The following is a 26,380-nucleotide window of genomic DNA, read 5'->3' as shown; positions in this document are numbered from 1 at the left end:
CAGCGAGGGGAAAAAACACAGACAGGTTTTAAACCCAGGGCAAGGTAAAGTCAACAAAGCAGATCAGCACCCTGAAAAAAGACTTATGGTATGGTCATTTTGTGCCTTTCTAACTCAAAAGAGAATTGCGTCCAAAGACTTTTTGCAGGAATGGCTACTAGCCGAGCACATGCGTCGAACCTCACTTCTGTCTCTACGCGGCTGAGCATCTGCGCTGACCAAAAGCCGTTATGGCTTTAAAGCTTAAAATATTATCAAGGGTGATCTAAGCCTCACGCAAGGCTTTAGGGCTTGATGTTCAGGAGCCTTTAGGGAAAGGGCAGTGAGCTGCAAGAGTGGCGTGGCCACGGCTGAGGATGGGGATGCTGGGCTGACACCCTCCTCAGCGGCAGGAGGGCTCCAGTGCAGCTCCCAGCTCTGCAATGGATGAAAAAGCTTCAAGTTGATGTTTTCTCCTCAACGAGGGGAACAAAATCAACTGGAAGGTTTTCGAGAAGAGGGATTCTGCTCCATGCATGTTTTACAGCTGGTAAAAGCAAATGCTCGTAGCCAGGGATTGCAAAGGTGTGCTGAATCATTCCTGGTCCCTCTCAGACCCTTATAAACTGCAATGAATCCCTCACTTTTGTTGCCTCCAAGCTCAGGCTCAATCGATTTCCTCCTTCACCCTCCCCGCGGCGCCCACCTGGGTGCATGCACAGAGCGGGAAAAGAGCCAGACCGAGCACTGATAGGCACCAAAAACTGAACCGAGACACGGTGCCTGGGCTTCCTCCTTTGGCTTTTGAAGCAATTTGCAGAGTCTTGTGCTAAATGTATGCATTGCTCCAAGCACAGCCTTGCAGCTGGGGCCCGAGGGGTGTCGTTTCAGGGTAACACACGCAGCAAGAGCAGCAGCATCACCGGCGGTGTCGGGGACAAAGGCAGTGGCAAGAATCAACCAAAATATTTTAGTTTTTCAGAGAGCCATCGATCACCTTGAATGCGCGAGGGCGCAAGTGAAAGGATCACCAGAGCTTGATTATGAGTGCAAATAATATTCATATATATGTGCTAAACACAGTCACTATATTGCAGTTTTCCACTATGTCACAGCATACAGAATCAAAGTTTTGCATTTTTATGGAATGTATCCAAGGTAACAGCACCACAGTAATACAGTTTGTAATCACACACCCTGATTTTTTTTGCTATTTTTTTTGACAAGATAAGCATTATCCCCCACATCCTATGTTTTTGATTTTTTTTTTAAGTACCGACGCATGCAAAGCATTCCATTCCCAGAAACAATGCAAAAATGAGGTAATAGGAGTAATAAAAAAAATTAGTATTAATTTCTAAATAAATAAATTATAATTAAAAATGCAAAAAAAACAACTATAAAAATAATTAAATAAGAACTCACAATATCTACAAGTTAGTCATAAATTATGATTGTTAAATATAAGGCATTTAAACTCACAAAACCCTGTAAACTATCAATGTTTTGTTCCTAGAGATATTTTGTTGTTTGTTTTGTTTTCAGACTCACCCTATTATCGCAACCTACTCGTACAAATTATTTAAACTCAAAGGAACCTGACACACCGATGCAACTCCAGACGCTGTAAATTGGCACGCACCTTGGGATCAGTCACTCACACGAGACCACGGGAGTTTGGTGCTTTTCTTCACCAAGGTTTTTTTTTTTTGTTTTCTTTTCTTTTTTTTTTTTTGTTTTTTTTTTTTAAAAAAAAAAACTGTGCTTGTTTATTAGGCAAATAGTAATACTTTCGCATAGGCTTTAAGAAAACGCGCGGTTTGGAAGCGCTCCTCCTTCCCTAGCCAGGGTTCCAATTGCCCCATTCCTCCCTCTGCTTCGCCCGCAGCTCATGCCTAGACAAACCAGACCAGCTTACAGTGTATTCTAACAGCAAAGCCTTGTTTTTCTTGTCCATATTTATTAGCAATACTATTTTCAATGCTGCTTCAATCTGCTGCTGCTGGAGCAAGCCCCAAAGGTGTCGATGGACCATTCCTCGACCCAAGGTGCCTGCGGCCCTTCAGCTGGGGCTGGGACTGCTGCCTTCCCCAAGAAGCCACCTCTTGGACTGAGTGGCAAATATATCGTAGAATCATTGAATATTTTTGGTTGGAAGGGACATTTACATGTCATCTAGTTTAACCCCTCAGAGCCCCATCCAACCTGACCTTGAATGATTCCAGGGAAGGGGACCTCTCTGGGCAACCTATGACATTGTTTTACCACCCTCAGCACAAAAAGTTTCTTTCTTCTGTCTTCCTTAGATGCCGTCATGTGCTTCACTCCACTCGGCTCCCTCCTACATGTATCGTCACAGCAGGAGAGGGGTTCCTGCATTCTTGCACCCCACAGGGCTCCCCTCTTCCCATCCTGTCTCTAATTAGGAAAAAAAAAAAAAACCAAACTCTGAGTTGCCTCTGAGGTTGGTGTTTTCCAGTTACAGCTCATGGGAATCCCATGATCTCTCCAATAGTAATTTATGATTGTTTTTACTTGGAGAGCATCACTTGGCAGTGAAACAGATGCTCAGGGGAGCCAGAAATCACCCCCATCCCATCAGCATTTTCAATGTGTAATGTTCCTGACTAATTCCCCTTGCTCCTCCGCATCTCTGTTTTGCTCCCCTAGTATGCAAACAAAAAAAAAAAAGGATTTTAAGAAAAAAGAAATTAAACATTTTTGTTGTTAATGCCGGCTCTCCAGAGGGTTCTTAGCTCAGTTCCTGTGGCTACCATGTGGAGATCTTTATTTCAAGGGGAGGTCGAAATGCAACAACTCACTCCTTTGGGGACCTCCCCTTAATTCCGTTTCGGGGGTTAATACCATTAGAATATATTTTAACAACCACTCTATTCTACATATGAATGTAGTCTGAAACATATACAAACACATGTGGGTGCAAGTACATGTGTTTTGAGGCAGAGTCACAACCCAGACCCTCTGGAAAACAGCAAACTCCACTTCCAACGTGCCTTCTCCTCCTGAGAAAAAACATTTGTGGCTTCAGTGGTGCACTGTGAGCATCATGTTTTCTCCTATCTTATTGTCAGAGACACTTTTGCGCAAGAGAGGAGGCAGCAGCATCCATATCCCAGCACCTCTCCAGCCTTTTTATCCCCAAAGCACAGCTACAGCCACCAACTCCAGCCACCATCATTTTGGACCAGCCTTGCAGCTCACAAGAGAAAGCATCGTGGGAAATGGCAATCACAAAGACAGCCTTTCCTTGGATTTTGATATGCCAAGCTACTCTAAGATACAGAAAGCAAAGAAACAGCATCTTTTTCAATATTGCGCCCCTACAGAAAGCATCCAGCACCAGCAGATAAGCAGGAACGAAGCTTCTCCCTATTGCTTCATTAATTTCATTCCCAAATTTTATTTTCTTAAGCTTCTCTAAATTTGCAACACACTGTAAACACAAGGAAAGGAAGCACACACGGCTGAGGCAAAGAGCGCAACCCTTCTGACTGTAAACAGGAATTTGCTTTTTCGCCTCTTCCCCTGCAAGGGTGGGAAAGCTTGACTTCTTTAATCCCCATCTGCAATGTATTAATCAGGCACCAAAATAAGGAATCTATGAAAAAATATTTGGTGCAAAATAGGTAACAGCAACATATCCACCACAAGATGAGTAGGGCATCAAACACAATATTTCTTAAGCTAACATGCTCCAGCTGCCATCCATAGAAATAGCTAAAGGACCCCTAACATGTTTCTACGTATTCGAGAGGTATATATACAATCCTCATGAAATGCAGGATTGACAGGCCAGACTACCACAACTAGTTCCTTCATGATCAACACTAAATCTTCTGCAGCACGGGGTCTCTGAGCTCCGGGAATGCCAGCTCCCTTTCACCGGGCCCGTATTCTGCGTATGTGCAATATCTCCTACTGCTAGATATTGTACCTCCTCCTCCTTTTCACTAATGTGCCTGCAGACATATCCTCTCAATCAAATGGCTCAGAAGGCAAAAATTTTGCTGCAAGGGTTTATGGCCATACGACCTGGTAAGGAAAATGGTGTGTCCAGCCAGTTTTTTCAGCTGTCCGAGCCGAGCTGTGTTTCAATGTCCACCCTGCAGATCGGGCACTTCTTGCTGGTGGCCAGCCACTGGTCCACGCATACTTGGTGGAAGAGATGCATACAGGGCAACCGCCTGCAGAGAGAGAAGTGCAACCCCATTAGGATGGAGGATGTCCAGGGGACCAAGGAGAGACAAAAAGCAGCAGCTGAAGCTGCTTCAGATGTGCGGAAGCACCAATGTAGTGACTTCAGTGCTGCTCAGGTCCTACATCCTCCCCTAACAATGTCAGCTTACATGGGGCAGGAGGTCAGGGATGGTGTCCTTCTTGGCTAAAAGCTTTTTAGAAAACCCCACACCCTCCTAGACTGAGCTGTTCCAGTTCATAATGACTGTGGACACTGCTTTTTAACCATTCAGAAGAATTAGTGGATGCAGCAAAGCCTCTTGATTTTCCATCTTTACCGCTTGTTAACTGTCAGGTGGGTTCCCATCACTGCTATGTGGTTGTCTGGTGTACCCCAAGGAAGGTGATTGCTTTTCACCTACATCAACTTTGTCATCTCTTCGTCAACCTTCTGTAAGCTGAAGGGACTTCAGACCACAGGAACCCACAGCAAGAGGACCAGTTATTCTTGGTAGCTTAAGGCAATTAAAGGATGAGGAGCAGGACCAGGTATTCAAGCTGCACATCATGGTAGCTCAGCCCCTTGAAATTGCTTGTCTCCATCCTTTGCTTCAAGCAGAGATATGAACCAGTCAAGACCCTGGGGACCTCTTTAATGGATAGCTGGGGTTTGTTGTGGCTCCCTGTGACAGAGAGAACTGAGTACTCTCATTTATTCTACAAAAAAAAGCAGCTGTGTCCCAGCTAAAAGCCAAGCTCCCCTGGACTTCACACCCACGCTCCCTTTTGTTGTACTTTGATTGCCTGTCTAGCTCAGACATTGATGTCCCCAAGCTCCAGATGGCTGTCTGAGACCTGGGACCCATCCTCGTCTCACACCTGCCACCTGGCCCATTGCCATCCAGTGGCACAGCTTTGAAGCAGGTGATCCAAACCCAGGAGGTACTATAAAACCTTGGCACTCCTGCTGCTTCAGCCTCTTCCTACCTACAGGCCATACCAATGTCCATCTAAGTCGCATTTGGTTTCCTAGACACTGCAACAGCTTAAGTGAGTTTGTCAGGACAGAAGCACGGACAACTCCACCAGTGCATGTCATTAATCCCAATAATTACTACTCAGATGACAGCAAGAGGCTGAGGAGTGGATGGAAGGATTGTACCTGACGTCTTCTCCATCTTCGAGCATGGACAGACAGATTGTGCATTTCTCATCGGTATCTGACTCCTCTCCATCCTCTTGCTCAGCTTTACCATCCTGCGGTCTTCTCTGCAGCAAGGTTAAAGACATAATTTGGTTAGGACTTCACTTTCAAATGATCTCCCGTGCCTGAGTGCTTGCAGAAAGGAAAATTATAAGAGCTTATCCTATCAGCCAGATCCTCCAGCCTGAGGAGGCCAGCCCATCCAAAACAACCAGTGAAGGCAGGATGCCACCAGCATGCTGCTGGTCAGCACACCTCCTCCCATGGCTGGTGGCAGTGCCTCAAGGAGCAGCCTATCCTCTGCTGCCCTAACACAGCCACCCACCACCTGTTTCCATTCTCCTTGCAGTGAAGACCCCATGGTCTCTTTTGCTGGATATTTCTCATGGATATCCTAAAGCACGTGGGACTACCACTGCCAGGAAGGGCAACCACTATGCCCCATGCCAGCTTGACCACCTGCCATGGGGCAGCACCTAGCCTGACAGCTCTCCCCTTTCCTCTTCCCTCGATGCATCCATTCCTAGTAATATATTTTTTCTGGATCCACTGGGGATGTGGTCAGAGATAAGTACAGCAGGATCTGACTCACTTCTAACTCGGGCAATGTAGTATCCCTGCTTGTTACAGCCCAGCCAGGAGTGACCAGCATGTGAAATTACTAGACAGACAAGCACTTTTCGCAGTTTCTAATTAGCACAACCCAAAAACATGGAATCCTTTCCCTTCTGGACAAGAGATCAGCTCCAACAGAGGAGATACCTCTTGCAAAATGAGGGGAGGACGAGGTCCTCACACCATAGAGACAGTACTCTCATGGTGGGGTGTGTGCGCGGCAATGCTTGCATGCAGAATGGTGTTGGTTTGCATGCATGAGGCCCCTTTGGTGTGTGAACTTTCTTACCAGGTGCGAACAGGGGGAAAATTGCACCATCTGGGTGGGAGAAGGTTGACACCCTTTTGAAAATTTGGCCCGTAGCTTCCTAGCCTAGAAGTGAGAAACAGCCAGCTGAGCTACATGGCCGTTTCAGCCCAGGAGCCCCCACAATATCAATGAACCAATTCTGGATGTTATTGGATATTTCAGTTGGTAGTGCCAGTTTGTCAAACCTAAAGAGTGTAACCCATCTGTCGTTTTGTCCTTCCTTCTATTCACTCCATGCCCACAACCATTGTCCAGCTGAGGTGGGCTGGCAGCTTTGCCATGGGTTTGGGGCACTCACCTTCTTGTACTTGTGGGGGAAGGTGAACCTCTCGATAGTGTTCTGGACGGCGCCCCGGCTCACATTTCCCAGTCTGTCCTCCAGCTGCAGCAGCTCCTGTGGCACAGGAGCAGCAGCAAAGCACTATCAGCATTGCTACTGAGAGGTGAGGTCCCACCACCCCATCCTACCTGCTAGGGACCAACACTCCTTCCTGCCCTTTGCTTGGTGGAAATGACCAAAAGACCCAAACTAGTTACAGTTTACCAATGGATCTGGCCCTTGGACCAATAACTAAGGCTTCAAGGCAGAGAGCAGAGAGTTGGACATCAAGTATTTCAGAAATTAGGGTGGAATTTGACAGGCAGGGAAGGAAAACACCGTAGAACTCAAGCAGTATTTACACAGACATCAAGTGAGCCAGAGACAACCTGAGCCTGACTCAGGCACCTTGGAGTAAACTATCATTTACCAAACCCACTCAACCCCTTCGCCTCCCAGTTATTACTAAAACTGCCGCAAGACTCGTTGCAACTGCCATGCCACAAAACAGCCTTATTAGTTTATGCCAGAGCTTGCATAGATTCCTAGCACTTAAAAATTTAATAATTCCAGTCCTCGAGGTACGTACTTCATAGCTCTCCCGCACAGCAGATGTGTGCCTGCTGGGGTTCAGTCCCTGAAGAGCAAGTAACTGAAGCTGAGGATAAGGGTAATTTCTGATTTCATGAACGACCTGCAAGAAGAGGGGGAGAAAGGTAAAGCCGCCTGTACTTGCGCATAGAAATCCCTTGTGTAGTCTTATTTAAATTTAGTGCTTTAGCAATTCAAAATGGAAGAGCAGACTGACACCTTCCCCAACGGAAGCCTTTTAATAACCAAAAAAAATGAGGTTTTATTAAATAGATCTCCTATAATAACTAAGAATATGCATTTCTTCTGAATCAACTATCTGTTATAATAATACCTGTTGCATCTATAACATTACAGTCCCAAACCCTCAACATGAGCTAGCCTAAGAAGAGATCTTATTTTATTTGTTTTTAAGTAGTTGGATTTCTCTTCATCCAGCATTTGATCTTTTAAGCCTCACTGTAGTACACAAGTGTTAGGGTCTGACTATGGGCACAAGGAAAAAAACACCTTCATGTGATTTCTGAGGTTACTTTAAGGATCAGCAGTGTTTGACACGGCTCAGCTCCAAATACAGCACCCTTCTAGGAGAAAGGCCAGCGAATTACCCATCTTCTTGTCAAACCCCATATCCACCTGTGCAACGGGTCATACAAAACCTTTACAGGTGGCATCAAGGCTGAAGTAGACAGCAATGAGGTGATAAGGGAGGGGCCATGGGGCTGAGCTCAGGGAAGGAAGTCACCTACTGCCAATCTTTCTGCCTATAAAAAGTCCTGGAAGCCCACAACGTGTTCCAGTATTAATCGTATTACTAGTAATAACTGCTGAGTCTCTCACATCCCGCTCAGGTTTTGCAGACCAGCTTGTGAGTGTGGTGCAGCACGCGATGGACTGAATCTTCCCAGAGCTGCTGAGCTTTTCTTTCCTTATTCTAATACAGAGTGCAATGATGCAACACTATCCTTTCAGACACTCCCTCCCACGGCCAGAGATAAGTGGGATTCACAGAAGACAGGTGATAGAAAGATAGCAGCCTTTATTTTGACTGCCTTCTGGCAGACAATGCATAAAGCATTTCTCAGCAAAAGCATTTCTCTTACCATCTGTGTCGAGGATGTGCTTCTGGGGAAATGGTGCATCCGAGGTGTGGCTAAGTAATGTTGATAGGGCTGAGGGACTGGTCGGACCTGGAACTGGGTGTGAGTCAGTCCTGCATCGACACTGAGATCCCTGTGGGTACAAAGGTGAATATACAGTTTTGAATGCATGGTTTTATTGCACTGCCTTCGGCAAGTCAGGTCATATTCCTGGCGGAGGAGAGCAACCTCCACTTGTGGGCTCTGGGCTGCTGACAGTGCCTAAACCTGGGCGATGCTAAAGCTTGGAAAGGAGTTTCCTGCAATTTGGGCAATCAAACACCAGGCCAGCAAGAAGAAATAAGGGGCTGATTTTATGCCAGTTAGCATTTGTGTAAGCTGGGGTCAAGAGCTGCACAGCAGTCTGCTAATTTCACCAAAAGGCTACAATCGATCCTCAGGCTCTGTAAATCTGTCTGACCAGAACAGGTCATAGAATCATAGAATCATACAATGGTTTAGGTTGGAAGGGACCATAAAGCCCATCCTGTTCCCTCTCTCCCACTGGGACACCTCCCACTGGCCTTGAATACTGCCAGGGAAGGGGCATCCACAACATCTCTGGGCCACCTGGGCCAGTGACCCTTATCACAAAGAATTTCGTCCTAATATCTAGTTGAAATCTTCCCTTCTCCAATTTAAAGGCATTACCCCTCATCCTGTCACTACAGGCCCTTGTAAAATCTCTTTCCAGCTTTCCTGGAGACCCTTTCAGCACTGGAAGCTGCTCTAAGGTCTCCCTGGAGCCTTCTCTTCTCCAGGCTGAACAACCCCAACTCCCTCAGCCTGACAGGTCCTCCCTGTTCCAATTTAACCACAAGCAATTACACTTTGACTTGAATATTTTGCAGAAATACAGCTAAATGCCTCAGGGCACACACTGATGGGAGTTGTTAGGAGTCAACTAGGCACTGCTTGAGTGCTTTTTGACATGCCTGTGCTCTCTTTGGAGGTGTCCTAGCCCAGGTCACAGAAGGACCTGAAGAGACAGAGGAGACTTCACCTCACCAAGACCTGGCTTCCAAAACTGCTGTTTGTGCAGAAAATATGAAGGTTTTAGGAAATTTCTGGATGAGACTAACACAGGAAATGCTGTCTTAGAACAGCAGGCCAACATCAATGAAGCAGGACATCTCTGGTGGTGCTGCGTGCCCAGATGCACCCTGGTCCAGGCAAATAGAGTGGGATCTTCACCCAGGCTGGGGCTCAGCTTGGTGAGTTTAAGCACTTTATCCCTCAAGAATAACAACCCAGATCAAGCCCAGAGATTTGCCACGATCAGGATCCAGGCAAACGCCACAGCTCTCCCCAGCCAAAACATGCAGAGAGAAACAGCAATCCCATCCCTGTGCCACATGGAGGAGGCTGAAAGAAATCTAACTCAGAGTCTCCATCAATAATCCAATTAGCTGATCCCTCATGTCTCCAGCCAAAGAGTTTCTCAACAAACAACACTTTGAACATCATCCACTTTGTCATAATTACAAAAGCCAGTGCTCTAATAACCATTGTTTTCACATTTGCCAAAGAAAAGCTAATTAGAAGCCACAGACATGGCTTCTCATTTCAACCTTGAACTTCTCTTTTCTTCCCCTGTGCAGAGGACAGTGGCAGCGAGTGCCACAGTTTGTTAGGAGCAATGTGTCCTCCAGCAGTTGTGAAACTGGACTGCATTTGCCTGACAGCAGATCACAGATGTGAGGGGACAGTAAATGCAGACATCCTTTACTCAGGAACAGCCTGTACACCAGGCAGCAGCTCTAGTGCTGTAGTACCCATGAATAAGATACCTTACACAAAGCTGAAGCAAAGACAGGGACCATCTTTGCTGTCCCCATGCTAGCCATGTGCTAGACAGACAAAACCTGGCAGAGCATAAAGCACAGCAGGCGACTGGCAGGAATGCAGCCAGGGTGAGAATCCTCAGGACTGGGCATTTTCCAGCTCCCACGTCACAATTCTGAATATTTATCCAGTTGCTGATGACTGTTCCCAGGTGGATGGAAAGATCAGCTGGAAGTTGAGAGGCCTTGGGTCCAATCCCACTCCTGCCATTGGCCTGATACATAACCTTGACCATTTCTTCTCTGCCTTCCCACATTTCCTGTCTGCAATAATCCACAGAGTTCTTTGAGACCAAGGCCCAAAGGGATCTCTCAGAGATGAATGCTTTTTAGTCCTTGCACAAGAAATTGCAATAACAATGCAGCTGAACTGTTCGTGTACCCGTGCATCTAGAGCCTTAAGATCATATATTGAGGCTCTTGAAGTGATGCTGTGGGTCTATGGAAGGACCCAAAGAAGAACAGTGCAAGAAACAGTGTTTTCCCAATGTTTGGGGATAAGTAAGCAGATCCTGTTAGCTGAAGAAAACCAGAACCGATCATCACCTTCTAACTTGTGCTCTGTGACCAACTGTACAGTATCCTGATGCTCAGATGTGATATTCAAGAGCCCTGATGTCTACAGTACAAGGGCTACCAAAAAGTGAAGGACAAAGCTCCAGATAACAGGTTGAATGGTTGAAAATGCATATGCAGAAGATTGTTTAAGGAACCAAATAGGAGTTTATTTCTTCTACACCAGCTTTTAATCAGGGTTGGGCTGTCAGAGATGACTGGTCACTTTCAGATCTTCCTTCCATGCCCACCTCCCATGACAGTGCCTACCACCTACCGCCTCCAAGAGAGCGCCGCTGCTGCTCTAGCAGTGTAACACATTAGAGGAAAGGTTTTATATCTGTCCGTGGGCAAAACTGTACACGTGCCCAGAGGGGAAGTGAGTCACCCAAATATATATACACAGCTTAGGATTTCTGTCATCCCCACTCCTTCGGTTTTATAAGGCAACACAGTGTGAGAAAAGGAGAAAGGAGGAGGGGAGTATAAAGCGATCCTTTATCACATCCTTCTAATGATTATAATTAAACACTGCACTGAAAGAGAGACAGAAAGAATGGCTCTACCCAGATGGTATGTGAAGCGCATTGCAAACTGATCTGAACAATGTCGTGCGGGCCAAATTCAGCTCACAGTGGTGCCAGTAATGGGAACACCTGAGAAGAAAATGGCAGAAGGATCTGGCCATATTTTAGGTTGTATAGTATTACCCCGGAGGGGTGACCCCCACCCCCCTGCTGTGTTAAAAGGACTCTCCACTTGCAGAGTGAAGCACTCAAGTGTTAGGAAACACCATAATTAAGATTTCCTGTGACATTTCATTCCAGTCCCCTTGTGCATATACATTGCAATTGTCTCTAATTACATGTTCACATGCTATTTTTTCCCTCCAGTGCATAGAATGGACTTTGCTCAGCTAACAAGCAGCTACTCAGAAGCATGATTTTATTTTCTTCTTATTCTTCCAAGTAGGGCTCCATACCATATTAACTGTGAGAGAGCTCAAAACCTGTCCTGAAAGTGAAAGGATCAATTCCCTACTCAGCTTTTCTAGGGTATCAAACACTACAGTGAGAGAACAATTATCAGCTATTAATTCATTCACACCACCCCATGGGGCAGGGCAGTGCCGTGCTCCCTGATTTAGACTGCAGAAAATGTTGTGGCCACATTTTGAGTGCCTCATGGACAGCAGAAAATCTAGTTCAAGCAAAGACGTTTGCCTACAGAAAAAAAGACCCTGGTTGTGCCTTGCAGCAGGAAAAAAACCTGAAGAAAGATCAATGCTTGTCTGCACTTTACACTGATGGATGGGGATTCATGGGCAATATTGATATCTCAATATCAGGAAGAACATGGATCTGTTAAAGCGAGTCCAAAGGAGGGTCATAAAGATGATCTGAGGGCTGGAGCACCTTCCCTACGAAGACAGGCTGAGAGAGTTGAGATTGTTCAGCCTGTAGATGAGAAGGCTCCAGGGAGACCTCAGGGCAGCCTTCCAGCACTGGAAGTTACTACAGAAAAGCTGTGGAGGGGATCTCTATTAGAGAGTGCAGGGATAGGATGAGGGGGAACAGTTTTAAGCTGAGAGAGGGGAGATTTATATTAGATATTAGGAAAAAATAATATCCTGTAAGGCTGGTGAGGCACTGGCCCAGGTTGCCCAGAGAAGTGGTGGCTGCCCAATCCCTGGTGGTGTTCAAGGCCAGGTTTGATAGAGCTTTGAGCAACTTCATCCAGTGGGAGATGTCCCTGCTCATGGCAGAGGGGTTGGAACTGAATCATCTTTAATGTTCCTTCCAACCCAAATCATTCTATGATTGTATTATAATATCATGTGCATGCACAAAGGTTTTAGCACACACTCATGGCCCTCCCAGAGATCAGTTTTCCCATTGCACATGCCCTATTTTATCTGTTGCACTGCATCATCAGCTTTCATGAAAGCACTGATCCACCATCACATTCACCAACCCTTGCAGCCTCCCAGGACTTTTTAATCACCTCATTCGATGCATTAATGAAATGTAGAATACTTACCAGTCTGTGCCTTCGGCTAAATACCTGGGCTGGGCCCCCATGGGTTGTGGAGTTTGCAGTTGGTGGCTGAAGTCAAAGCTGGGATGTAGACGGTGAGGCTGAACAGACATGCGTTCTTGAGCCCGCCTGCAGAGAGGGGGAGACCAGCAATCAATTTAGCCACATGGAGAGCACTGGTGCGTATGGCTCCTGCTCCGAGCCTGTGTCAATAAACCAGGGGGAAACTGAAACTATTGGGCTTGTGAATATGTGCCCAAGAGAAAAGAATCCATGCATGTGTCAAGTATGATGAGAAGAAGAATCAAGAGTGGTGTCATTTACTCATGGGCACCATGGACTTAATGCAGACCTCTGATCTCACTCCCCCATGACACTCAGTTTACAAGAGATGATATTTGGTGGCTACTTGGGGAGAAAAAGAGGAAACCAAACAACTTGTTCCTTGGAAGTCTTGTGTCCTTTGCACTATTTTATTTTTCTCCACTGTCAGCACTGTAAACAACCCACAAGATAAAATCTGTCCCTGGTTCAGTCGTTATCCATCATCATAAAGAAGCCTCAGGTTGTCTTGTCTCCCCATGCAGTCCATAAACTCCTCAGAAAGCTCATTCATAGCGGGATTACTCAGGAGTAACTGAAAGCAGAATTTACTCCCTCTGGCCTTTGCCAACATTTCTCTGGATGATGAACAGGCCAGGCTGGGATCCAGCTCCTTGTGCTCCAGCTCTGCTGCCTTTGCAGACAGGGAGAAGAAATGGTAGAAAATATAGCAAACTTTTTCCAGGGATTTGAGTCTCTTTTGTGATTATTGCCTGTTTGAACTGCTTGGAGGAAAGGCATGTGCTGTGTGATCAGTGTCCACATTTGGATGCATGAGCAGGATTTGCATCACAAACCGACTCATACCCCTCACTTCTTGCTGAGTTCCCACTTACCAGAGGAACCATCACAAAGTAAACCTACACAGAATCACAGAATCACCAGGTTGGAAAGGACGCACTGGATCATTGAGTCCAACCATTCCTAACACTCCCTAAACCATACCACTCAGCACCTCCTCCACCCGTCCCTTTAAACACCTCCAGGGATGGTGACTCCGCCACCTCCCTGGGCAGCCTGTTCCTGTGCCCAATGACCCATTCCATGAAAAATTTTTTCCTGATGTCCAGCCTGGACCTCCCCTGGTGGAGCTTGAGGCCATTCCCCCTTGTCCTGTCCTCTGTCACTTCGGAGAAGAGCCCAGCTCCCTCCTCTCCACAACCTCCTTTCAGGCAGTTGTAGAGAGCAATGTAAGGTCTCCCCTCAGCCTCCTCTTCTCCAGGCTAAACAACCCCAGCTCTCTCAGCCGCTCCTCATCAGACGTTCTCCAGCCCCTCACCAGCTTTGTTGCTCTTCTCTGGACGCGCTCCAGAGCCTCAACATCCTTCTTGTGGTGAGGGGCCCAGAACTGAACACAGTATTCAAGATGCGGTCTCACCAGTGCTGAATACAGAGGGAGAATAACCTCCCTGGACCTGCTGGTGACCCCATTTCTGATACAAGCCAAGATGCCGTTGGCCTTTTTGGCCACCTGGGCACACTGCTGGCTCATGTTCAGTCACTGTCAACCAACACCCTCAGGTCCTTCTCCTCCAGGCAGCTTTCCAGCCACTCTTCCCCCAGTCTGTAACACTGCACAGGGTTGTTGTGCCCCAAGTGCAGGACCCGGCATTTGGCCTTGTTGAACCTCATCCCATTGGTCTCGGCCCATCTTTCCAGCCTGTTCAGATCCCTTTGCAGAGCTTCCCTACCCTCCAGCAGATCCACACTTCCACCCAGCTTAGTGCCATCCACAAACTTGCTGAGGGTGCACTCAATGCCTTCATCCAGGTCATTGATAAAGACATTGAACAGAGCTGGACCCAGCACTGAGCCCTGAGGAACTCCACTTGTGACCGGCCTCCAGCTGGAGTTAACTCCATTGGCCACCACTCTCTGGGCCCGGCCATCCAACCAGTTTTCAACCCAGGAGAGTGTGCGCCTGTCCAGGCCAGAGGCTGACAGTTTCTGAAGCAGAATGCTGTGAGAAACTGTGTCAAAGGCTTTACTGTCCAAGAAGACTACATCCACAGCCTTCCCCTCATCCAGTAGTTGAGTGATATTGTCATAGAAGGTGATCAGGTTAGTTTGGCAAGATCTGCCTTTCATGAACCGCTCTTGACTGGGGCTGATCACCCGGTTCTCTTGCATGTGCTTCATGATAGCACTCAAGATTACCTGTTCCCTGACTTTCCCTGGCACTGAGGTGAGACTGACAGGCCTGGAGTTCCCCAGATCCTCCCTGCAACCCTTCTTGTAGATGGGCACAACATCAGCCAGCCTCCAGTCTAGTGGAACTTCCCCAGTCAGCCAGGACCTCTGGAAGATGATGGATAGGGGTTTGGAAAGAACATCCGCCAGCTCCTTCAATCCTCATGGATGGATCCTATCTGGTCCCATAGACTTGTGGGTGTCTAGCTGGGCAAGCAAGTCTCTAACCACCTTCTCTTGGACCATGGGAGCCTCACTCTGCCCCTCTAATTCCTGGGTTTGTACACAGGGGAAACAACTTCCCTTGCTATTAAGCACTGAGGCAAAGAAGACTTTAAGTACCTCAGCCTTGTCCTCATCCCCTGTCACTGTTGTTCCTTCTGCATCCAATAGGGACTGAATATTCTCCCCAGTCCTCCTTTTATTGTTAATGTATTTATGGAAAGATTTTTTTATTATCTTTCACAGACTTAGCCAGTTTGATTTCTAGTTGGGCCTTAGCCCTCCTGATTTTTTCCTTGCACAATCTCACTTCCTCCCTGTAGTCCACTCAGGACGCCTGTCCCTTCTTCCAAAGCTCATAGACATTCCTCTTCTTTTTGATGCCTCTCAAGATCTCCCTACTCAACCAAGCTGGCATTTTCCCCCGCTGGCTCCTCTTCCAGAACATGGGGACAGCTTGCTCCTGAGCTGCTAGGATTTCATTTTTGAAGAGCCCCCAGCCCTCGTGGGCTCCCTTGCCCTGAAGGACTGTCTCCCATGGGACTTTGCCAACCAACCTTCTGAACAGTCCAAAGTCTGCCCTCTGGAAGTTCAGTGTGACTGTTTTGCTAATCCCCTTCTTCATCTCACCTAGAACTGAAAACCCTATCATCTCATGATCACTTTGTCCCAGGCATCCCCCAACCATCACATCCCCCACAAGGCCTTCTCTCTTCACAAAGAGCAGGTCCAGGAGGGCACCCTCCCTTGTCGGCTCACTCACCAGCTGTGTGAGGAAGTTCCATGCACTCCAGGAACCTCCTAGACTGCTTCCTTTCTGCTGTATTGTACTTCCAGCAGATACACAGAAGATCGAAGTCTCCCACGAGGACAAGAGGTAGTGATCTAGAGACCATCCCCAGCCATTTATAGAAGAGCTGATCAGCTGCTTCTTCTTGGCTGGGTCATCTATAACACGTCAGACTCCCATCACAATGTCTGCCGTCTTGTGGGCTCCTCTGATTTTAACCCACAGGCACTCAGCCCCTCCCTGACCGTAATCCAGCTCAAGGGTATCAAAGCACTCTCTAACATAGAGGGCTACACCACCTCCTCTCCTGCCCTTCCTGTACCGCCTGAAGGGTTTATACCCCTCCATGGCTGCACTCCAGTTATAAGAGTCATTCCACCACATTTCCATGATGGCAACGACATCAGGAACACACTAGAGCAAATGGAGAAGAGAACTGCTAGATAAAGAACTTTTCATTCAGCCACACTTTTGAAGGCACAACCTAGTTTCCCACTACTGGGACCTCATGCCCCCTCGCCTGAAAGGTTCCTGACACACTCCTCCAATGCAGTTGTGTTTTCAGAAACAGGCTGCGGGACCAGGCAAGGGGTTCCTGCCCTTTTCCACACCACAACCTATTTACAAATGTAACACTGACAACATTTACCAAAGCATCGTCCCTGCAGAATTGTGTTCCGTGCTTTCATTTGAGTTCTGCTTATGACTAAGAAATAAACACACTATCGGTGCCTCAGCCCTACACAAATTTGCCACCCAGTTATTAAGTAATCATTAATTTCACCTAAAATCCAGCGATACAAGACAAAACAGAGATGAGAAGAACACACAAATTTCAGGCAGAAAGAGTATGGAAGGAAAGTGTTTTCTGTCTGTAGCATTCTGTCCAGACGAAGCATTATCGCAAAGACTCATCCTCTGATTCTTGATCTGTGGGTACAACACACAAATAGCTTCCATGTGTTTCCAAAGAAAGCATGGAATCCCTCTATACCCCTTTCTCAAGAATCACAGCCAGGACAAGGCCAGGTACCCATTTCCACCACTGCCGAGCTACAGTAATCCTCTCTGGAGTCATCAGCCCCATCTGAATTTAGGCTGCTTTCTGTGACTGAATGTGCTGGAGGTGAACAGCATCGTTCCCTTGTAGAGCCAGGAAACCTACCTAGAGCCGGTGAAGCAAGCTCTCCATGTGCAAAACCTGACAGGACAGATGGATACAAGCTCTTACGTGGTTTTGAAACAGCAGCCACAGGAAGGTAGCTTGTGCATACAGTCTATTGTTCGGTCTGCCATGCAGGAGAGGTTCACTACAACATCAAGGTGTTAACACCATGATTCTTCTACAAGTGACAATAACAGGTGACACTAGCAGAATACATGATGATCACACTATGTATCTTCATGGGAAAGGTGCACCAACAGGTACAACCTGCCCTGCAGCTTCCCTCCTGGTAGATGTCATTTTGAGACACACAAATGACATAGGATCAGCTAAGGGAACCAGAATTGTTTAGTCTGGAAGAGGCTGAGAGGAGACCTTATCACTGTCTACAACTTCTTGAAAGGACATTGTAGCAAGGTCGGTGTTGGTCTCTTCTCCCAAGTGACAAACAGTAGGATAAGAGGAAATGGCCTGATACAGCTCCAAGAGTGGTTTAGACTGGATGTTAGGAAAAATGTCTTTACTTAATGAATAATGAGGTATTGGAAGAGGAAGCCCAGGGCAGTGGTGGAGTTTCCATCTCTGAAAGTGTTCAAAAACCACGTAGTCGCGATGCTTTGTGATATAGTTTTTTAGGCACAACGGTGTTGTGCTGATGGTTGAACTGGATTAGAGGTCTTTTCCAACATTAATGATTCTATGATTCTAACTTGTGAAAAAAGTCCAATGTCACTAGTACCTACTGCTAGGGCTCTGCAGAAGCCTCGTTGTGGAGATGCAGCTGATGTAGCTTTTTGCACCTGGGGACAGCAAACTTGTGCAGTGCTACAAACTGGGAGAAGTCTGGCTAGAAAGCTACCTGGAGGAGAAGGACCTCGGGGTGTTGATTGACAGCAGCTGAATATGAGCCAGCAGTGGCCCAGGTGGCCAAGAAGGCCAATGGCATCTTGGCTTGGATCAGAGACAGCTTGACCAGCAGGACCGGGGAGGGGTTTGTACCAGTGTACTCACCACTGGTGAGACCGCACCTTGAGTAATGTATTCAGTGTTCAGCCTGTTGCTCCAAGAAGGATGTTGAGGCTCTGGAGTGTGTCCAGAGAAGAACAACAAAGCTGGGGAAGGGACTGGAAGATGAGTCTTACGAGGAGCGGCTGAGAGAGCTGGGGTTGTTCAGCCTGGAGGAGAGGAGGCTGAGGGGAGACCTTATATTGCTCTCTACAACTGCCTGAAAGGAGGTTGTAGAGAGGAAGGAGCTGGGCTCTTCTCCCAAGGGACTGAGGACAAGGGGGAATGGCCTCAAGCTGTGCCAGGGGAGGTTCAGACTGGATATCAGGGAGAAAGTTTTCACAGAAAGGGTCATCGGGCCCTGGCAGAGGCTGCCCAGGGAGGTGGCGGAGTCACCATCCCTGGAGGTGTTTAAAAGACGGGTAGACGAGGTGCTCAGGGACATGGTTTAGTAGCAGATGGTAACAGTTGGACTCAGTGATCCAAGAGGTCTTCTCCAACCTAGTGATTCTATGATTCTTAGGATCTTTCAGAATGAGTAAGACCCCCTTACCTGGGATGGGGCATGAGCCGGCGGTGCTGTGCCTCGAGGAGCTGCTGCTGGAGGAGGTATTGCTGGTGTAGCGCCTGAGGTAGGAAGGAGGGTCCGGCCACATCCTGGAAGGGCAGGGCTGGCACCGGTGCCAGGGGCTGATGCAGGGCACTGCTGTGCTGGTGCGCGGGGGCCATGTGGGGCGTCAACCCCGGCTGTGGCTGTACGGCGTGAGGCAGGGTGAAGTCGGTGGAGAGCTGAGGCTGGGGACCCAGGTGGAAGTGTCGGCAGGAGGTAGCATGGGGATGCTGAGACCTTTGAAAAGGAGCACCTGGAAGAGAAGAGCACAGTCATCATGGGGGCCAGTAGCAGCTGGGGCACCCCGATTCAGTTGTTGCCCTTCCAGGGCAAGAATTGGGCAGACAGCTGTTTCTCTTCTCTGTCAAAAGGGTTAAAAAAAAAGAGAACAGGTCAGTTAATGTTGTTTACATGGGAAAATGTTGATTTTTGACTAATGGATTTTCCTCTCCAAAAAAAATATTGGAACTGAAACACAGGTTTGTGCTCAAAGTCACTTCTTGTCTCCAAATTAAAGTGTATACTGATGAAAACTGCTTAAGCTTGTTTTGGTTTGCCTGTCTTAGAAAGAAAAAGAACAAAAAATTAATAAGGCCTGTAGCAATAAGACAAAAGGTCACGGTTTTAAAAAGGGGAGATTCAGACTACATAGCAGGAAGAAAGGGTGGTAAAACACTGGCACAGGTTGCCCAGAGAGTTGGTGGATGCCGCATCCCTGGAAACATTCCAGGTCAGGTTGAATGGGGCTCTGAGCAACCTGATGGAGTTGAAGGTGTCCCTGCTCACTGCAAAGGGATTGGACTGGATGGGATGCTTAAAGGTCCCTTCCAACCCTACCCATTCTGTAATTCTATAAAAAAGCCTGAACCGTGCAGAAAAGGGAAAAAAATACTCTGTTTTCTAGAATATATTTCCATGGGTTATGAACTCCCTGAAGTTTAAAAATCTTGCTGATTTTCCAGACAATTCAAGGTGTTACTTTGCCTGTCTAAGAACGTCTCATAGGTAAGGAAATAACCTCTGCTCTAAGAAAGTGCTGCTCACTGACTGCAGGACGTGAAAGAGACACCTTCTACCTCTGAGAGCCGGGATTAAGACCGTGAGCCTTTGCTGAGAGCCTTCATTATCCCGGCCTCGTGAGATGCCTGCAGGGAGAGAGAGGCTGCAGGAAACACAACACAGACTGCTATGAGACCAGCCATGAAGCTGGTGGGAATGAGGAAGGAATGAGGTGTGAGAGATATCTGTAGCAGAGCATTTTTCGCAAAACATCTGGCACTGGCTTGCACCTCCCTCAAGATCCTTTCTTGGATGAGCCCTTGGCCCAATCCAGCACGTTAATTCCTACATTCCCAGAGCATTTACAGGCACAGAAAAACTTTCAGCTCTTAAACCAGGGAGAGAGGCAGCTCAGAGATGAAGGATGGGAAAAACGAAGCTATCCAAGATGCCTTTGGCTGAGGAACAGCCCGAGGGTAGGACACCTACTCTTTTTGCAGTCTTTTGGCCACCTCATCTTGTTGTTTGGGGTTTTTTTTGTTTTTAACTGTTTTGGTTTTTTTAACCTTTGAGACTGGCACAAAATATCTGGGAACAACAGCACAAAGAGAAAATGAGTGTCATCCCAAGGCACAGACCAGACGTGTACATGATGCTTTCTTGACCCAGATCCCATCTGCTCACATGTCCCTTCTGCCCACAGGCAGAAACAGTCCTTCACAGCCACTCAGGAAGCCCCAAGTGCTTTCTGTTTGTAGCCGTATGGAACGAGGAGATTCACAAAGGGAGCCAGATGCCAACAAGAGAAACAATAGGAGACTACCTAGCGGAAACTAATGGTTTCCACAACTGTGCATAAATATCAGTATCTCTTAAATAACTGATCCTCTGCAGTGCCTCTCTGAGGCAGAAGGTAAACAAATGCTTGCGCCACCAGCAGCAGAACTTCTCAGGGTGATAATTTCTGATGCTGTCAGACCATGGCATGTTTCAACTACTTTATTAATTAAATCTGGAGGAGGTGGGATCAGATCCACTGTTCCTCCATCACGGAGCTGCAAACCCAGACCCAAGAGCCATCCACACACCCCATCCTCCTGGTACTCCAGGTTATGGTTGCTGCCATCTCCTTGGCCTCAGCTGACCATAACTCACCAACAGGTAAAGGTTGAGTAAATAAATAGAGATCCTGTGTTGCCCTAGCCCATTGCTCCAGCTGAGCAGCGCTGCAATCATGAGGAGATGCTTCCTAACTCCTGTGTTTGCGGGGTCCTGGTAGAGTGACTCATGGTGAATTGCTCGACTTCTAATGACCATGGGTCCTCCCAATGGAAAACAGCTATAGCAAAGTCACAGATGAGACATTTTATACCTCCAGGTCTTCATGGGGCCTGAAGAAAAGGTGTTAGAGTGCGCTAATCCCTCTGCACACCCAAAGACACCAGCCTGTGTTACAAGGCAACAGGCTAGCTGTTTTGCAGAGAAAAATGGCTTAGGGTGACACGAGACAATGAAGGTTAGTGATATTCCCCTACATTTACTAGGACAAATTTCGTTGCGCATCAATAAAGCAGAAAAACAGAGTTTCTCATCCTCTGCATCACTCTTGTCTCTTGCAACTTTAGTCAAAGCTTTCCAGCCTTTTGCTGCATCTTGGGAGGCTTTGATCTGGGTTAGCAAAACATCTGAAAGACATTTGATGCCAGAGCTAGGACAAACTAGAGATCACAGGGTGGGCAGATCATCATCGGAGATCTTGACTTGAATTTTTCCTCCCATACCAAGACAGTCCTTATCGAGGGACTTAGTCATAGGCTTCACTGCAGTGTAAAAAGTGTGAACTTTATCTCTGATATCTGGGCAGGAAGACATGTAAGGCCCATGCAGAGCAGACATAACCAAAGGTAAAAGCCTAATCCATTTTGGTTTGGTACAGAGTGTTAATTTGTCTTATTTTTAGGCATTAGTCAATTAAATCAAGCATATTTTCTGGTACCTACTGGTGCAATGATGCATTTCCCTCCACAGGGAAAAATACTATCAGGATGTGACCCGGACCATATGATTAAATAAAACCCATCAATTTGTCTTAGCATAATTTACTGTCTTGAGTTGTAATTGTTCATTTCCTACAACTAATCCAATTGCTGATGAGGACTTTTACAGCAATGCAAAGACTTTGGGGAATACTGCTGCAAATCTATTCTTATTAGCAGTCATCAAATCACACAGCTGGCATAACCAAACCAGGTTGCACACCAAAGAGCTCATCCTCACCAAGCACAGTACTGGTGGACCCCTGAAAGCCCTGGAGAACAAATAACAGTGCAAACCAGAACATTACATATCCAGGTTATCTATTTTCAAGTTTACTCTCTTCTGCTCATCATATCTAGCCGCAAGAGACCTTGTTGGAGGCTGCTTTCCAAATCCACATGTTGATCTTGCACACACAAGGTGTGTCACCTTGCTGATATCAGCTGAGGAGCTTGACTCCAGGTAACGCACTATGATCAACACCAGCATATGGCTTGCAGGTGCTTAGCCCTGTTCAACGCAATGGAGGATCTGATGTCAGCAATGTCGATTAATGGTTGCTCTGCTAGTCTGTCTTCCATCCATTTCCCAATCCAGTTTGATCTTAGCTCACATTTGCATTGGAACCAACAAGCATTGCTCATAGAATTCTTCAAGAAAATCTGATTGAAGAATTTAATCCGTGTTTTGTTTGGACAGTAACACCTGCCACGGCAGAGAACATTCCATAGCTAAAAGGCAGTCCAGATACTCTACTCCAGCTTTTGTTTTCACTCCACGGAACAAGGGAAGTGCCGATGTTCTCATTAGCTAAGCTTTAAGGACACATCTGCAGCAAGGACAATGAAGTTGGAAGCTGTGTTTATCAAAATCCAGAGCTGATAAACGCGTGGTCCGTGACCTACCTGCCCCATTGATGACTACAAGAAGGCAATGTTGCTCTGGGATTGGCATGGCAGGGACCCTGTCCCCACTCAATGGGATTCAGAGTTTTAGTCCTCATCCTACAGCAGGATTGCCCTCCTCCATCAGGATACTTTGATTTTGCAGGAAGAGGGGTCAGCCAGATCTTGGATGTTTTTTATGGCCTATTCCAAGGGCACCTAAGTGGTTCATCATCTTCAGTGGCCTTTGCTGTGAATACTTGTCTGCTCCAGCTGAAGAAGGAGGGAGAAACCCACCGTCCTTGCTACAGAAGCAATGCAGTCCTTACCATCCCTGAGAACCTTTTGACCTGAGGCCAACCTGCAAATCTGTCCAGCCTGATAGTCAGGAGGAGAGGGTCTACCCCACCGCAAGAGGCTCATTGACGTACTCTTCTCAGTGGCATGAGTAGCTCCAGATGCTCGTATCTGGAGCTGTGGAGGACTGATTTCTCTGAGCAAATTGTCAGGCTGCCCACTAGCCAGAAACCCTTCTTCCTTGTTCTGTTGCTTCTTCCTTTCATTTAAACCCTGTTGCTGTGGCAGACGATGACAGCTCAGAGCAACATCAGATCAGCAGCTTTGAGATGAGCAATGTGTCAGCAGAGCAAACAACCTACTCCAGCTTTGTGCAGTCTCCCCCTAACTGGCTGAGGCCAGATTCCATTGATAACAGAGACCTTTGTCTCAAGGCAAGCATCTAAACAGAGCTATTTCTCAGCAGAGTAGGGGGATATTTCCCTCCCATCTTTCCCTCTCCTCTCAGTCTCTGTATTAGTTCCTCAGGTTTTTCTGTTCACCATATGCATTTGCAAGCTCTTCTGCATTTCTCAGCCACCACCCACTCAAGATTCCAGTTTGGACAACCCTTGTTGCCTCACACCCACCCTGGCCCTAGCTCAGTCACAAAAGCAGCTAACGGCTGAGCCCAGCTAACCCAGCTGTGAAACATGCCCTGCGAAAGACTAAAGCCTAACACATGGATGCAAAGATGGAATCCAGTGGAGGTGTGAATCAGGTCTTCAGCAAGCTCACTACAGGGTGGGAAGGAGGGCCTGTGTGGCCCTCTGATGTGCTTTGGTCCAAGCCTGGACCAGAAGAGGCTATGGCACAGCATGATGGTGTAGGACAACGTGGCCGTGGTTGCCCCATCTACCTTGTGCACCTGGGTCAACACGGGCTTTGTGTGATGCTCTCATAGCCACTGCATCCACTCCCTCTCAGCTTCTTCTGTCAAGTCCTGAAGCTATTGCTAGCTCTAGGTGTCACGGGACAGGGGAATTGGCACTTCATTAATTCCTGCCACTGCCAGAGCATGAGTGCCAATCAGTATCTGCCCCAGCCCGTGTGGCCCATCTCCCCTACTGCAATGGACACCACAGCTTTGAGCATTATGCTGAGGACCCCCATGGAGCTGGGACTGCTGTCTTCCCCACACCTACTCAGCAACACCATGGCCCCGTCTTACCAACTGCATCTTGGAGACTGTCTTCAGCTAGAAAGCCCTTAGGGAAGATTGCTTAACAAACTATTCATGAAGCACCAAACCCACCCAAAACGCTTAGCTGAAGACGGCATTCCAGGCTGCAGTCTCAAACCAAGAAGGCATAAGTTTGTTTTTAGAAAGCCAACAGATGATGCAGGCATGTGGATGGCTGAACCTGTTCAGCTGCTTGCTGCCACGTCACTTCCATCCTTCGCTCACACAGGCTCTGAACACAGCGGAAACCCGCAGGGAAACTCATCATATCCTCCTCCCTGCCACTTTCTCGCTTCCATGACCTTTTCTGGTTTTGTTTTTTTCACAGTTCCACAGTTATATTTATTGTTTCTATACATTATCTGAAGCAGCCTGGACTTTTTTTTCATTAAAGGAAATGCTCCCGTTTCCTTCGCATCCCCAGGCGAACCCTGCCCATGATAAATTTATATATTTTTGGAGGTTGGTGTGTGAAATCAAGTCACAGAAATGTACTGGTAAGATACTGGGTATTTCTGTCACTGAGGATTCTTCTTCAGCATCAGTCAAGATTTGACTGTGCACATGCAAATTTACCCATCCACCAACGTTTCACCCCAAAAGGCTCAAGGGATGTGTGTGTTCATTAAACACTTGACCCGTCTAAGAGATACAAAGCCCCCGGGTGATCCCTGCGGAGAAAGAGGGGATGATACAAGCTTTATGAAAAGAAAAACCCAGAAAGTAGAACAATTTATTTCCACCATTTTCATTGTGGCAACAATATTTTTGGTGTAATCAGGCTACTGGTAAGGGACTGAGGATCAGGTCCGGAGCAGGGGATTGGTATCTCAAGCAGACAGCTGCAGCGCAGAGAGCACAGCCGCCTTCGAAAGGAAAACAAAATCTGTCTTATGCTGTTAAGCTGCCTGCGATGCATGTGAATTTTTCCCCTGGGTAAGGCAACCTGGCCAGCTTGTTGAGGCATTCATGGTCTGCGTGCAAGTGTGTGGGGGTCGGGGAGTGGGAAGGGAGGCTGAGGCTATTTATACATCTCGATCCTATCGTGGTGGAGAGGGAGATGGCAGCTCCTGGAGAGCCCTGGCTTCACTCACTGACAGATTTTGCAGCTGTGGAAGATCTGCCTGTTGGATGGGCTGAGCCGGAGGCTGGAGCCATGCTGTCTCAGCCATTTGGCCCTGATTAGAACCCCCCAAACCCCTCCTCCTGCCCTGCGATAGCAGATAAACCCCATAAACCAGAGCCACTTGGGGTAACTTTCTGAGAACTGGACTCTGCAGAGTGCCCACCAGGCTTTTAATAGCCAGGCACCAGCAGCGTGTTTCCCTGGACATGCATTAAAATTCCCCCTGGAAACAGGAATGAAGTGGGAAGTTAGCATCCATCCGGACAGTATACAGTGAGTAAAGGCTAAAATTGTAGGAGCAGCTCTGGCTTCAAGTGGCACGAGAGAAGGATTGCGTTTTCAAACAAGCTACTAATTGCCAGGCACTGTCAGCCACTGAATATACCTTTATTAAATGGGTTAAATACACTCACTAATAGGAAATGAGGGGTGAATGTGCACCTGGAAATCAAAAAATAACCTCTTAGGCCAAACCCACAGTATATTCAGCTGTATAAAAATTCAGCAGTCTTGCTCAAAGGGAGATATCATGCTGTCTCACTCCCACTGTAGGATAGCAAACTGCCGGGCAAGGAGTCAGGGTGGGGAGGATGGAAGAGAAGGGGGGGAAGAATTGGAGAAAAATTTATCAGATGGGAAGGAATCTGTCTCACTTTCAACACCTTCGCCAACAGCTTTCTCATTTCATTTAGCAAACGGGAAGAACTGTGCCAAAAATAATAGGCAGCCAGCTCAAATCCAGCCCAGGGTGCAGCCTGCCATCCCATGCATCTAATGCTGCGCAATGGATAGCAGACCCCAGCGCCAGTCCATGGCTGGGCAAGGAGCAGCCCCAGCGTGTTAGCAAAGGATAAACAGCATTTTTGTTTGCCTTATTTGTCTTACCAGGCTGTGCAGCACCAGGGACCAAGTCAGGATGGGGCTCTTGTGGTGGGCAAAGG

General features: G+C 47.3%; 1 protein-coding gene across 2 annotated transcripts in view; it reads right to left on the bottom strand.

Annotated features, from left to right (window-relative positions):
- Window positions 1–584: 584 nt before the first annotated feature.
- The window catches only part of ARK2C (arkadia (RNF111) C-terminal like ring finger ubiquitin ligase 2C), a 58,464-nt gene continuing 32,668 nt past the window's right edge, over window positions 585–26,380 (bottom strand). The window contains exons 2-8 of one of the 2 annotated variants that reach the window (XM_054055270.1): window positions 18,818–19,127; window positions 12,794–12,919; window positions 8,319–8,448; window positions 7,214–7,318; window positions 6,604–6,699; window positions 5,339–5,445; window positions 585–4,184 (exon numbers count right to left, since the gene is read on the bottom strand). In XM_054055270.1, the coding sequence (XP_053911245.1) occupies window positions 4,067–4,184; window positions 5,339–5,445; window positions 6,604–6,699; window positions 7,214–7,318; window positions 8,319–8,448; window positions 12,794–12,919; window positions 18,818–19,127 (992 nt within the window). In that variant the 3' untranslated portion in view covers window positions 585–4,066. The remainder of the gene's footprint in view (window positions 4,185–5,338; window positions 5,446–6,603; window positions 6,700–7,213; window positions 7,319–8,318; window positions 8,449–12,793; window positions 12,920–18,817; window positions 19,128–26,380) is intronic. The other variant, XM_054055271.1, reaches the window with a different exon arrangement.

Source organism: Cuculus canorus, chromosome Z, assembly GCF_017976375.1.
Source record: "Cuculus canorus isolate bCucCan1 chromosome Z, bCucCan1.pri, whole genome shotgun sequence".
NCBI lineage: Eukaryota > Metazoa > Chordata > Aves > Cuculiformes > Cuculidae > Cuculus > Cuculus canorus.
This window is presented reverse-complemented; position numbering and strand designations above follow the sequence as displayed.